The 15724-nt window shown below is 33.9% G+C and overlaps 1 protein-coding gene across 2 annotated transcripts in view; it reads right to left on the bottom strand.

Annotated features, from left to right (window-relative positions):
• Positions 1-15724, bottom strand: part of LOC115449516 — a 92333-nt gene that overhangs the window by 11742 nt on the left and 64867 nt on the right. For both annotated transcript variants that reach the window (XM_037436796.1, XM_037436795.1), the window contains exon 2: positions 9664-10628. In XM_037436796.1, coding sequence (XP_037292693.1) covers positions 9664-10621 — 958 coding nt within the window. In that variant the 5' untranslated portion in view covers positions 10622-10628. The remainder of the gene's footprint in view (positions 1-9663; positions 10629-15724) is intronic.

Genomic DNA, 15724 nt, shown 5'->3' with positions numbered 1-15724 from the left:
AAATAAGTGCTGTATCTATGAATATATGAATTTATAGTTAAGTATACTCGGAACAAATTAACTTCGCATTTATTACTTGCTTCTTTCGTTTCGTAAGGGGATAGGGTTGTCACACAATCTTTCCGAAGGCTTGTATAAATTATAATAAATTTAGACACTTTTATTATATCAATCTTGTAGAGCCAATAAGCGATTACGTATGTTGAGAATATTGTATGAATCTGAAATAAACCTGAAATGCAGTAAAAAGGAATCTAGTCGTTTATTGACTTGTACAGAAATTGGTGCTTGTCCCCTTTTTAGGTTAAGTAAGTTGTGATACTTCCGAGCAAAATTTAATATATAAGGAAATAGGTGTTACTCGCGACGGAAGAAGCGTTCTCGCTAAAAAATCACCAGGACACTCAACAATGGCAGCGTCATCTATTTAAAACATCAGATTAAAATCTCATCCTTTCCCATGGGAAGAAATTATCAGAAATAGCCTATTTAGTGATCTAGGACATGATCTACTCATGTACATTTCATAAAAATCCGTTCAATTGTTTCTGCATTTACTTTTAAACAACCAAACATTCACAAACTTTCGCATTTATAATACTAGTAAGAAAATTTGAACTCTGCACCGCTAAAGTAATTCCTTACTTCGCAACCAAATCATATAGAATTGAGATCCTAACAAGCACGTATCAACCCTGCGCTAACGCAATATGTTTACGAGCGCTGGTGTTGCTTACATAAACTGTATTAACAATGTCTCCACGATTGACGCATCGTTGACACCGATTGATGGTTTCACCTCTGTGGTATAAACTATGCAAGAACCATGTAATCACTGTCCCACTGTTGGGCACATCGTCTATTCCTGAAAAGGACTAGGCCTTAGTCCCTTGTCTTAAAACATAAAAAATTGAATATATAGTACATATAAAAACTCTTTTTCACAATAAAAATAAAATTAAAGATATGATGACAGAGAAAAATAAACATTAAAAAAAAAACAAAAAAATATTACAATAATTTGTGAAAGTACCTTCTCTAATTGTAAGTATGTAAGTATATAAAAAAATTGCATACCCTTGAAACGGTGAAACATGTTGCACATGTAATATATAATATCATAATTTATACCATGTTTTTAACAAAATGAAATGATTTATTTTGTTTGATTAATTTGAACAAAATAAATCATTTCATTTTGTAACACATACCTTATTTTTTTTTTATTGTTAAATATAGGTCTCCTCGTGATATCCTTTATCATTTTCGGAGTTTTCTAATACCTGAGCATTATTTAAGAACCTAACCATCTCATTTCTTGGACAATATTTCCTATTCCTATCGATGTCGTATATTAAGTTCGTCTAACCTCGGACGATAGCGATGATCGCTTTCCTAACGAAAATCGAAAAGGGGACACAAAGCACACGAGATAAAAATTATGACACCAAACAAATTCATTGTCAATCTACGTAATCAAATTTACACACATTATTAGTTTACCATTCAAACATAGGCTACGAAACGGCCTTCGTTACTCAAATAAAACGCTAAGTGGTTTGAGTAAATTGCTTAATTCTGCCGCCAGAGCGCGCTGTCGCAGGTTTTTAGGACGTGCGTGATGGGCAGACAGTAATGCAGATTAGGCAAACGATACAGAGATATCGCTAGAATTACTGTCATGAGAGCCGGGAGGGGGGTGCAAGTAGGGGCACGTGCACCCCCCTGGCATAAACCACTAAAATATGTCATTGAATATATTTGCAACAATGGGAACTATCGGCCACAAAGCTTTTTTTTTGATAAAGCATTTGGAAAAACATGCGCAGTTTTAATTTAAAAAAAAGAACCTCGATTATATTATGCAGTATAGTGCATAGGTGCAGCACCTCTCTAAAACTAATCGGTGACTATGATTACTGTGTTAATTATTAACTAATAAAGACAGCAGTGGCAAAGGGTCCATATAACTCGATTCCTGTCGGCTTCCCTTCTGTAATTTATGTAACATCTAATTATCAATAAATCGATTTGCAGAACGAAACTATTAATGTTAGTTCACCTATCTTGTGTTGGGTTACCTTTCGGAAAACTTTACCTTTCGCCTCTAGTACAGTGCATGAGCTATCACCTTAGGCTAGTAGCAGCTTATTTCAGTTGTAAAACTAGTGATTATAATATCAATTCAATTACCAAGGAAATTCATTACTTTTAAATTTGATAAAACACCCGTGCAATCATAGGAAATTGATATAGTGACTGATTTGACTAATCTTGAGTCATTATCAAATAAACTTAGTGAAATGCTTGCCTTCTACGTTCACATCTGCCCATTTGGGGCTATAGGCAAAAGCTTAGGAATAAGGTCAATAAAATTAGCTCCAAAAACAAAAGTTTAGGTCAATCTGTCCTAAATATTGTTTTGCAACCCATACTATTCAATGCTAAGTAAATATATTATGTGTTGTATTTGACTATCTGTAATAGTTATATCATAATATATTGCAGTGACATTATATAATAAAATTAGCATACATATTTCATTTGTCATATAACAAGTACTTAATATACAAGCAATGAAATAACTTTCATAAAACTATTTCGCTAACGGATATAAGTTATTTAAAATTTCCTTAAGTATCCTTTTTAATGTTTAATAGTTAGTCTGGCAGTTATTAGTTCATTGACTTAAAATTTGGAATAGTATTAATATGTAAATGTCCTTTTTACATCTGATATAATATTCTTATGTATTTCCCGTTAAAAATGAAGGCAATTTTTCTCTTCCTAACATTTCCGCAGTCTTCGAAATCTTCTAAATAGTAGGCATCAATGAGATTCATTCGATTGCTTACCGCTTATGTATTTACTTCGTTTGTATTAACTATGTGAATGGCCAATTTTAAAATTCTATTAATTATATTCTAATACCTAATTGCTTCGTTGTAATGCGTACGCATATGAGTGCAACTACTACGCTGAGGTCCTGGGTTCGAATCCCAGGTCGGTTAATTCTGTGCCCGATCTCTCTCCGGTCATGTCGGATTGCTGTCTCACCAGACTATGACAGTGAAGGAACAGAGAGTACACATTTGTATTGCACACACTTGTGCACTAAAATATCTCCTGGGTAACTGATCTGGCTGACTGGGTGGCTGATCTTCCCTGAGATTGCTCGTTGAGACTGAAATTCGGCTAAGAGGATGAATCCCTCATTCTGATACCTAGATATTAAATCTCTAGTACACTACGATTTGTCATCATATTGCTTAAATCACTCAGCACCGAATACACGATTAGACTTCAATATTTCCTAACATTCATTGCAGGATCAAAATAGACCGCGTTTAAAATGCACAGCCGATGGTGTGAAGTCTCTGTTTCCACACTACTCTGTGTATTTCGCAATGAGTATGTCACATTTCTTGTTTGCAGATTTACATTCCATTGTACATCCTAAGGCAAGGAATGGTTAAATATTAAGGCGTTACTTGCACGTTTGGAAATGCATGGTCTTTTCAATGTATTGCCGTTTGTGCAGAAGTATATAATGGTCACAGGTTGGCTGGCACGCACGATGTTATAAACGTCAACCATATGCAACCGTTTTTAAAAATCGATTCCAATTTCAAATTTCAATTAGATTCCAAAAATGAACCAATCAAATTAAAGCATTTGTGAGCATGACAAAAATACTTTGTTCTGATTGGTCCATTTTTGACATGTATCGTAAAATTATATCGGTTATTGAAAATGGCGGTTACTCACTCTTTTACATAGTACAATGGTTTTCAAATAAAAAATATGGAAGATATGTCTGATTGAAAAACGCTATAAGAGCAAATTTTGATCAGTCAAAAACAATATTAAATATGAATCCATCAATTGATATCGACGCGCCATTTTGTAATGACGTTCAAATATACGCCAAAAAGCATTAAAACGCGATAGACGATGCTTTTATCTTCACTAAACATTTCTATATCTGCAATCGCATGATCATTTGATCTTTACATCTGGGCTAATGTTTAACTCCTAATGACGAAATGGAATCTCACGTAAACGCTGCTGACGTTAGTCGGACAAGCTTAACGTCTAGATTAGCCTCCTAACCAATATCTTCATTTAACATCACGCTATTTTCTGGGTAGACAGGGACAGAACATCATTTAGGTATGTCAACTTATATACTAAGCAATTAATACACACACACACAACATCACGCTATTATCCCCGAATGGGTATGCAGACGCCCAAACAGGGCACCCATTTTTCGTCAAGAGTGTTTGGTCCCATGAGACGGCGAGCCTATCGCCATATCGGGGACAAATTTCAGACTCCGCGCTGACACTGAGCAAAGAACCCAAATATCACTTCGCCCAACCCAGAATTCGGAGCCAGGACCTCAGAGCGCTGTCGTAGCGCGCATGCACTCCAACAACGCCACCGAGGTAGCCAGTCAGTCAGCAATCATACGGCATTAATAAACCAATTTCGCTTTGGAATCAAATTTCGAACAGAAATTAAAGATATTTAACTGTTTAATAAACAAAGCTTAAGTTGTCATTTAAGAGCTTGCACTCAGCTGAGTCGGCGTTATTTAAAACATAACCCAGCTGTCAAAATAAGTCATTTGCGACTTAAGATATCATTTGAGATGTTTTGATTCGTTCAATAGCAACGACTTTAAGTTGCTGGATTTAATTTAACAGAGTCGCAGCTGATATTCCACTTGAGAGCGTAGCTGAGTTGCATCCAATTATACTTCCCTAAGATAATTTATCTACAAGTTTGTTCGGAAACCTGAGTACGCGAGTCCAGCTTGCACTTATCCGTATTTTAATACAAACTTACAATTTACTCGTGGCACAATGAAGACTGTGAAATGTATTAAAAAAACTTAATAACCTACGTTTGCTTATTTAAAGTTCAAATTAAAAATGAAACCAAAAACCTTTCAAACCATCATTTATCAAGCGTGACAAGTTCTAAACGTAGTTCAAAGAAACACTAAACATAATCACGATCCTTCACAGAATACTAATAATGTCGAAACATTATCAAATATATTTTCATCTTATTGTTGATTGAAGTTTGCTAGTGGTAGGATATATTTTATATCCGCTTGGATAGCGACCACCACAGTGTATGGACACAAGGTGTTTACCCGCCATAGTGGACTATGTAAGTGTGTTCGTTCCGAAATCAGCCTGTGTACATCAGGTTCCAACAGACCGCATACTTGTGTTGATGTAAGATATACTTAAAATTCAGGAAAACTACATAAAAACTTGTTGGTGAATAGTTAAACAATTCTTCTATTTATATATTAAAATCTTAATTCAGTTTAGTCTAATAAAACCAAGTCTTTTGTTAGTTTACAAAATACAATGAGTGATGGCATACTGGTGGTATTATATACTTATAAATGACAAAATATTGTTTTTAATTCAGTATATAATCACTCCGTTAAGACCAACAAATAAACAAATTTCTTAAAAACATCAAAGTCAAATAAAAACAGATGTTATATAGAACTCCCAACTTTGACTCAGGTTGCAAAACAATATCTAAGGTAAGTTAGTTTAACTCGCGCAGTCGAGGTATTTTTTCATACTTGCGTGACAGCAAACTATTTAAAATAAGCTACATATCTAATTATTTCAACAATGCTAGCTAAGCTATAGTAACTTGGCTCAATTCTTCAACCAGCTTGAAAGACAACTTAAGTAGCCGCCATTAGACAAATGATTTCGAACTCAAAATATTAATGAAAATATTTAACACGTAGGTTGAGTATTCAGACGCTAATACTTTATACGCAAATACAAACTTTAAAGGCCTTGTTTACTATTAATTTAGTTCTGTCACGTATAAATGAGCTTAAACAGAATATTTAGGACAAACAACATTTAGATTATCAATTATTGTTTGTTTGCTACTAACAAAGGAATCTTGTTCAGTGCCGATTAAAAATACGATGATGTCAGGTCGTTAGACGTACAAGTAACTAATATTTTATTATGTGTTCGAGCTTAGAAGCAATAAATGTTTTTAGTAGTGTTTTAATCGATTAATTACTTATACGTCTTGTTTTAAATAATTACAAAATATTCTCCTCAATGTCAATTTGAAAATCAAAGAGATAAAACACAGACTAAGTCGCTGATAGATTTTTTTGTTTTTCTAGATTATTCAAATGAAGCTTAAGTATTTTTTTGCTAACCAACTTAACGAATACATTTAAATTACATCTACGGCTGTACAAACTAAGACTCCTTTGCCTATACGAGAAAATAATTGAATCACTTTCGAAAATTAAATTTAAAAATAGAAGGAACTTCGTGATTTATGCACTTCATATTCCCGGCGTCGTGTTGCCAGTGTTGCAAGCCTTCAAACAAAGTGAGACACTGAATCAGTTCCGCGACACTCCGTGACAATTATAATTGTATGGGTCCATTTAATTTTGTTCACTGGTGCAACGAGCTGATTAAATACCTTCACGACTTCTGGGAAATACGTATTGTAAAGGTATTGTTGTTGGACAAGAATAAAATAATTCCTACGTACGAAGATTTAAGAATTCGTTAAAGAAAATAATTCTTTAATGAATATAAATCGAAAATAAATTAATGATTAATGCATATTTTAATATTCAACTTTTAAGAATACCTAAAAAGTAATTGTAAAATAAGTAAAACTGTTATAACAATATTTGAGCAACTAACAACATAAGTTTAATTCTTTAGTAAATCCAAATAAAATACGTAAAGGTAACAATTTAAAATTATCAGAAAGACTAATTAGTACACTTTCAACGAACTTATTATCATAACCTCACTTCTTGACCTATCCTAACCTCAAAATTCCAAAAGCACAAACAAAACGGTATTGTCTAAAATCATTAAAGAATTTCGTCGCTAAAGTGAATGACCTGGGTTACGCAAACCGAGCGATGGTCCATCTTGGCCTTGGCTTAGTTACATTTTAACAACAATTCGCTTTACGACGCGCATCGATTAACTGACGAAAGCCTCTTAGTTCAAAGTGATTAGGTGATTTGTAGTCAATGGCTGCCAACTCATTAAATCAAACAATTGTCAGGCGAGCTCGACATCCTGGATCCTAGCAACGTGAATTAATTAAAACGACACTAATGACCCACTATTAAGATCCTTTGATGTTGAGCACATCTCTAATGTAATGTCACTTCTCTAATGAGCTTAGTTAAACAATGGTGTCTGAAGATTGTAATCATTGTAATTACTTTTGTAATAGTAGTCTTTATGACTTTTATTTTAGGTTATAAATTACATAATTCAACTTCCTATAAAAACATCTCAGTTCCAACGCTTTAATCTTTCAATCAGAGATGAAACCTCTTTCATATAATGCGATAACATTTTTTAAACCTCGGAGTAATAAAAGATGAATTGACTGTGTTGAAATTAGATAATTAATTGAGATTTATAACACTCGCCCGTTATATCCGTGTTTGCAAAGGTGTTTATAATATTACTAGTTGACCCGACAGACGTTGTCCCGTCTTAACTATGAATTTGCAGCGCGCATTCTGTCAATCGCTGACAGTTATTTCAAACAATTGACAGTTATATAAAATAATATTTTCGTTAAGTTTTCTTAAATTTTCTAATTTACCGCGCAATTTTTTGAATTTTTTCATTCATAAGAACCTTCTCCTGACAATAAAAAAACACAACAAAAAAAAATAGTGAAATCGGTCCAGCCGTTCACGCGTGATGGCGTGACCAAGGGAAATAGAGATCCATTTTTATATAATATATAGATAAGGTTAATATCATTATCAAAAGGATAATATCATTATGTATACTCTAATAGAGTTGATTGAATAATTATATTAGGTACTTATTAAAAGAAGCTGAAACTCAATATGAAGTTGTTATTTCTATACTTGTGTCAGTTAAGACTATTCTCATTTCGTGGTAGATTTTTAAAATAAGGTAAGTTAATTTACCTCATGCTAGAATCATACGATTAGGCAGAATGTACAATCCTTTTCAAAATTCATATAAAACTCTCTTAAGTTTATTAACCGTACTAGCTCGCGGCTTCGCACGCGTGAAAGAGTTTTCCGGGATAAAAGTCCCGCTATATATTTTCCCGGGATAGAAAGTAGTCTATAACCTTCCCAGGGTCTTAAACTATCTCCATACCAAATTGCTTAAAAATCCGTTCAGTAGATTTTGAGAAAATCGATCACATACAGACAGCTTTTGGGGACTCTATTTTATAATCTGAATATATTTCTTTCTCTGTTAGAGCTGTCACGATAAGGCGAATCGGTTCCGACACATAATGTATCTATTTCTATTAGTTCTAATAAATTATTATTTCGTATGACATCCCTATTATATGGTAGTTTATATTCGACTGATTTGTCTGACGTCATACAATTCAAGCAATGTACCGCGCCTATTTATTATAATATTAATTCGGCCTGTAAGGCCGATCGAGGAAGAATATTAAAACTGTCATAAAAATGCCAATAAAAATTAATTAAACTTATAAATAGCAGTATCATAAACATGTATTTTTGTTTATATACGGATATGGTAAAATTACCTCACTGTACTTTTTTTTTTCGGGAAAAAAAACGCATAGTCCCTACCACCAGTTGGGAAGTGAGTGTAATGGTTATGTTGGATTCACCGGTCTGACAGCCCAATGTCGGGAGTATAGAACCATCCGAGCGAGCATCTGACGGAGTCCCTAACATATATACACTACACCGGCATACCGTCAAAAACACGCAATGGTCTTTTTCGACGCATACGGGACGGTCCCGGGGTATCTTGTTGCACTAAGATAGCTGCCCACAACCCTCTCAGTGCTGAGGTCGAACAGCAAGCTTGTCTAGCTATTCAAAGCAATAAAAAAAACTTGGAAGACCGAAATACGGAACGTCACGGCACACTAATTAATATTGAAGATTACAATAAATATCAGTTACTATAGTGTTTGGTAAACGTGCGAATTGCTTTTCACGATTAGTTACATGCGCGTAACGCGGTTGCGCAGGTTTCCGCATATCTTGCGGTCTCGTGTTATAAAACTTGAGATGCGTGTTGCAATCTTTACTTAGAATCAGTTCGGTTGATGCGTTCTCTTTGCGTAGTTAATGTAGTGTCACATAAGTAGGTGAACAAATTCAATACTTCAAATCGCCTGTACACTTTTGTGTTCCAACATTTTTGTACGTCATATAAAATAAAAGGGATTTACGTTACTGCACAGATAGACTTTTTTTTAAATAACATCGAAATCTAGTTTTCAGATTCCTTATAATCCAAATCCTTATCAATTGAACAGTTTAGAAAACAATCTATTACGCTTACCAAATTTGAGCTGTTACCTGACAAAATTAATAAATCAACACCAGTATTAAAAACGAATTCATTTTCATACCTATCTATTACCCAACACATATGTACTTTCGTAGTTCTATGAATAAGTAGCAGGAGTATTCATACAATTTCTCCTGTTTTTCTCAATGACGATAAAAAAAATAAAGCATAAAGAAAGCAAACCGAGATACTTATATGACAACAAGAACATAAGATATAAAAAAATATCGATTGAATATCTGTTGCTAATTTATAAATAACAAAAAAATCTCACCTTTATTGCTAGCAGACCAGAGACTACTCGGCGGACTTAATCTTTTTGGTTTCGTGTCTCTGAATATTAGGATATCTGGCACTTTGTTTAGTTTGTTATCTTTTGGAATAACATCTGGAGCTCTGTCCACATTTACCCTAACAAATTCGCCTTTTAGAACCTTAGGCTGTTCCTTCAAAGACGGCGGTTGAGGTGCTTTCGACTTTTTGTTAAATAGTTTTTTTCTATCAGGCTTAGCAGGTATATCTACATCGGTGTAGATGATACTGTCTATCTCGTCAGTGTTGTTTAAGTCTCCTTTAATACCAATCAGACTCATGGGTTGATTAAACCGCGAATTCAAATGCTTCTGCTGTACTGATATGTGTGTCACTCCATCACTGTCTGTTGTGTGCATAAGGTCGTAATCATGACGTTCCTTATCATAAATACTGTAATCTTCAACACTATTCTTCCTATTTTTAAATATATCATAAGTTTTCTTCTTCGAAAACAAACTCTCGCTGCTTGAATAATTGCTAGTGTTCTTCGTCAAACGGTTTCGCATTTTAAAATATTTGTACGTGAAATATATCCTTTTAAAATCCTGTTCGTTCTCAAACTTCAACGCAACGGCTTCCTTGTTTATGTTTTTGGTCACGTAAAAGACTAGAATGTTTTCGCAGTTCGGATAATTCTCTATGTTGACGCAGTTGTTTATATCGTCTATGGATATGACTTCGCATTTGGCCGGCTTCAGTTCTGTGTAATCTTTAATCAGTTTTTTGTCGTCATCAGCATCGTCTTTTGTTAGGAGTTGCAGCTGGTCTTTCTCGTTGAAGCCGACTATTATGTTGTACGCCTGCAGCGACGTGGGTTTGGCAATGGTCAAGATGTCTAGCTGCTGATTGCTGTGCAGTTTCTGTCTCGCGACTAGAGCGGCCAGACCGCCGCTCCGGGCGGTTTTTTTAACCGTCATTGTTATTCTGTAACAATAGGAAATATAGAATTATTAAGTATACTTCATTATTTTTATCTTTAATATAAAACTAACTTCAGTTCAAATTCAGTTAAGTAATAAAAAATATTGACACATATTAATTTAAACCCATATTTTATCTGGTAATCCAAAGAATATGTTAATAAAACAACAATTACAAACTGAAGAATCAGGTAGGTTTTATATACATAAAGTTGTGTTTATAAATGACATTGTCTCTCAATATTAAGCAATTAATATAATTGCAATAGAAGTTATGACCTCTATAGAAACTCCATTTAATAACGTATTATTCACAACAGAAGACCCCACAAGAACTTTAATGGATAATTAAATACGGATAAAGCCTGAACTCAATAGAGTTGTATCTTAGAATAGACTAGCCCACACTAATGGATTATTTATCATCTCTACACTGTAAATCGATATTTACCGATCATTAGCGAACTAATTCAAATCAATTCGAATCAATAATGTTTAGAATATAACTTTAGTGTTATTCACTGAGTTATCGTGTCCACTTTCACTCACTTTCTCTTATTTTCGGAAATAAGTAGGTTCACGAAAATAGCACCAAAATGTATTATTGAACGATAAAGTTTTATTTTTGGTGATGTTCCAAATTTGAAAAATTACCGACTTTTTATTTAATGACTGTGATTGGTTTAATAAAGAGTCCGTATTGTGGTTGAAAATAAAAGGGCGACGTGTATCAGGCCGACTATGGCTAAACGAGATCCATGGCCGAAATATCTGTAAATTGAGATAATTTGTACAACAATATCACTTAAACAAGATGAACATTGCTTAGTTAATTTAATAAAAACATTAAAACCTATTTTATGTTAAAATTTTATTTTTATCTTTTTATGTAGTGGCCAGTGTCGTTTGATTCAGGTTGTTGACCGGCCATTAAAACATCGAATACCATTGAATTTTACCGAAATTGACTACCATTTCAAAAGACATCAAATGTAAAACCAGAATAATTGCATGTCAAACCAGTTTTGACAACATTTTATTGAATTGGTAATGTCATGTGTGAATAAAATGTTGAAATGTTAGGGAGAAAGCCTTAATAACCTCAGAGAACTGATGTAATGTAAAAACTAGTTGAAACAATACAGTGTGCGTGTGACAAATGTAAAAAGTGTGCGCTTCCTACATAAGATTACTAATCAGCATCTCTTCGGACATTGTTTGAGTTATAAAAGATGGCGGATTGTATTAAAAAACGTTCAAATTATTTATGATATATTGCTCCTAGTATTTTCATGAGTCTTAATCGTGTTAAAATCTTTTGGTGAACCGCTACATATGATCTTTCAGTGTATTAACAATAACTAGCGCCCCGCCCCGGCTTCGCACGGGTGCAATGCTGATACTAAATACACTACAGAAAAACTGTGAACGTTGTATATAAAAACATAGCGGCCCGCTCTGGCTTCGCACGGGTATAACATAACAAAATAACAGTATTTCTCCACTATTTAATGGATGTTATACACATAAACCTTCCTCTTAAATCACTCTATCTATTAAAAAAACCGCATCAAAATCCGTTGCGTGGTTTTAAAGATTTAAGCATACAAAGGGACATAGGGACAGAGAAAGCGACTTTGTTTTATACTATGTAGTGATTATTACACAGTAGAATAATATGAAATATTACTTCATCCCCCTCGAGGCAACTCTTGTGCGCTCGATCTCCACGCTCATGCACTGAGGGACATTTATCGCAGCTCTAGGCACACAGTTAGGTGTGTATACCTCATGGTTGCCAATTCACATTGCCTATAAAGGCTCACGAACATTTCCTGGCCTTCTCCCCTTCTCCCATCCTACGAGGTTTCTCTTATCCTTCCCCACACGTCCTTCCCAGCTATCCCCTCCCAACTTTCCTCCAGGACCCTGCAGCAGAGGGATTCCAGTACCTCAATTGTAAGTTTCCCCAGGTGTGGATAGCGAGGCCGGTACTCCAAAAAAACCTCATTAATACAAAGATATGAAACCTCGAATCTCTTTCAACTTACACCATAAGATATTCTTCAGAGTTTTAAAACAATAGTATTCTTTGCCGTGAGAAATAATTTTACATAATATATAGCGCATTTCCGAGGTCTGAAACTAGGTGAGCTGTTGAAACAGGCGGAGAGACCTCTGATAAAATAATTATACGGATATTAACTAAATACATGCCCGAAATACTTATTATATAATTCGGGTTAGAATTTTATGAATTATATTGTATTGTGTAATATAATAGAAAGTTATATAATCATTGTTTCTTCTTTGGGAATCTTTCTGCAATGGTTGTGTATAATCATTTTAATGAAAGCCCGCGATGTTTCAATAAACATCTACAGGAATCATATTATGTACTGAGATCCTTACCACTTAAATACTTGTTCATTTTTGATTCTAGACAAGATGGCAGAGCTCTCATAAATCTGGTTTATTTGGCTCAAACATATTGTCTACATATTAATGCCAAGCAACAGTGTCCAAGCGCTTTACTACGCAATAACTAGAAATTATCAAGCTCAAAACTGACGACCGCAGAGCATTGCACGTAGCGCTTCGCAATTATGCTACCTTAAGATAAACGACGTAACAACGGTCTTAGAATTAAAGCAGGAAATACGTAATTAAATACAACAGTTGTAAGCGGAAACAATCAACATCAAACTATCTCCAGATCGTTCACATGCACAATGTCCCAATGTTTTCACTGCGACAATGCTCTTTCTCATAATTACAAATAACATGTCCGGCTTTTCGTTTAGATTTTTATTTGTTTTAATAATTGTGTGATTAGACGAGGCTGTTCGAATTTTAAATTACTGCGTATGTAGGAATTATTGCACGCTATTGCATCAAATGGTAAGGAAATTCTATTTTTGAACTTTAAAAAAATATTTGTACTTTTTTAAAGAATTCGTAAAGCCAGTTTGAAATTAAAATTCTTTTTACAAAGTAATCCCAATTAACCCCAAAATTCTGATACCCCGGACGAGAAGCTATTTCCGTGTAACTTCGTCCCCCCTCAAGGCCAGGGTCTGTACACTATTACCTTAACGACTCGGAAGAAATGTTAATTACCTTCCACTTTCGTTACTGAGTATAGCCAATGACCTAGAAATGGACACTATAAAAGGTTTCTTATTGAACCAAGGTTTACAAGACGTGTGCTGAGATCATGTGTGGAACAAAACAATATTAAGGTATATTTAAGAAAATTGAGTTTAAATTGTACTGAGGTTGAATAACATATTTTATGAATACTACCACGTGACACATACTATTATAATATCATCGGATAAAGATAAGCTTTTTTTTTAACTATTATTTCATAGGCAAGTTATGTCCTCTCTACATATCTATGAGTCTATTTTGAACACACGTAACTATTTTATTAATATAAAACAGTCAGTTTACACAAGATGGTAAACGATTACTGTCATGACTCCGATATATGTAGCAATGAATAATTAAAAAGTCGATCAAAGTTAATAAAAAATGTGCAGCGATAATACAAAAAATAATTACATGCTTAGGTGCGTTATTCTACAGGTATTAATTATTGAAATAAAACTATTTACGAATTTATTCGCGGTTATTTATATTATTATTTTCTACTGAAGTTTTGAAGACTTTGCAGCCTTCATGGTCACGGGGCGGATAGGCTGCAGTCTTCCAAACGTCGGGGAAATAATATAAATAACCGCGACTAAATCCGTAAATAGTGTCCCTTCATTGTCTAACATTCGCGTAAACATAAGAAATCAGGTATTAATTGTATTGCTAAAGACCCTTACTAAAAACATAAACACATGACAACCGAAGAGAACGTCCATTAATTTATAAAAAACACTTTTTAAGCTAATATTTTGCTAACACAAAGATTGATGTTTATTATAATTTACGAGTAATTAATTCGCCAATTAATTCTGTTATAATTTCATCCGAGGCAGCGAGATTTCTGTGATAATTATAAAGCTACGTGCACAGTAACGTCTCGTGTTTTTTTTAATTAGGAATCTATGTTTGAAAAAGATAAAATGTTGATTTACTGTGATAACATTCAAAATAAATACTTAGCCGTCTAGATCGAAAGCGGTGACAGTGTTATATTATTATTTTTATATGCAGTTAGTATTAAAACAATGGGTAAAGACCATGGACGTACATTCTATAGACATGAACGTCCATATAAACTATTTGTTCAAAATTTGAACTAAAATTGCAACCAAAATGTAACTTCAGAACCTATTTATTCTCTTGAACAACAAATAATTTTGCTTATTTGACTAATATTTTTTATTTAAATCCAGGTTTACACTGAGACTCGAGTTCTTATATCATAAGCGCCACTCCATACACAACCACGAGCTGTCAATATTAACCATACTAAAGTCAATTTGAATGGATTGCAGTTCAATTCAGTTGAACACATTGAAAGTTCGGAATGCCAAATCTAGTACGTAACACATATATATCGATGGTAAAGATTATAAATATGAATTACAAAGTAAATAATATGAAACGTCTTTCTGTACATGTACATTTATTTGAGGCCAATCATAGCTGTCTAGAAAGTTATATGTATAAAAAACAAATAAAAAAACTTAGGAAATGATTGTTTAGGAAGTATTCGTTACTAAACGCTGCACTAAGATCCAAATCAGAAATCTTCACAAGAAAGGCGACTTTCTAGTCTCTGGAAATCACGGAGATATCAACCTGGGAACACCATACAATACCCTTATTGTGTGTGGTGCCAACTTAACTTTGCCTCTGAGATAGAATATCGTCCATACTACATATTCGTGTGAATGTGAAAATGAAAGGTAATGTTAACTTTGTCTGTCGCATTGAATTAATGGTTTTGACATGTGTGACAATTTTTAACGTTCAAAGTAGTTCTGAAATGTATTAGCTCATGAGCTGTAGAATATCGCCATTGTTGAATAGTGATAATTAGGCAAATTTAAATTAATTATGATTAACAATAGAGCACAGATCTACTACATATATACAATATAATATATTTCTTTGTAATAGAAGATCGGGGACGTGTGT

Source organism: Manduca sexta, chromosome 9 (assembly GCF_014839805.1).
Source record: "Manduca sexta isolate Smith_Timp_Sample1 chromosome 9, JHU_Msex_v1.0, whole genome shotgun sequence".
NCBI lineage: Eukaryota > Metazoa > Arthropoda > Insecta > Lepidoptera > Sphingidae > Manduca > Manduca sexta.
The sequence above is the reverse complement of the archived record's forward strand: the minus strand, read 5'-3'. Positions and strand labels throughout refer to the sequence as shown.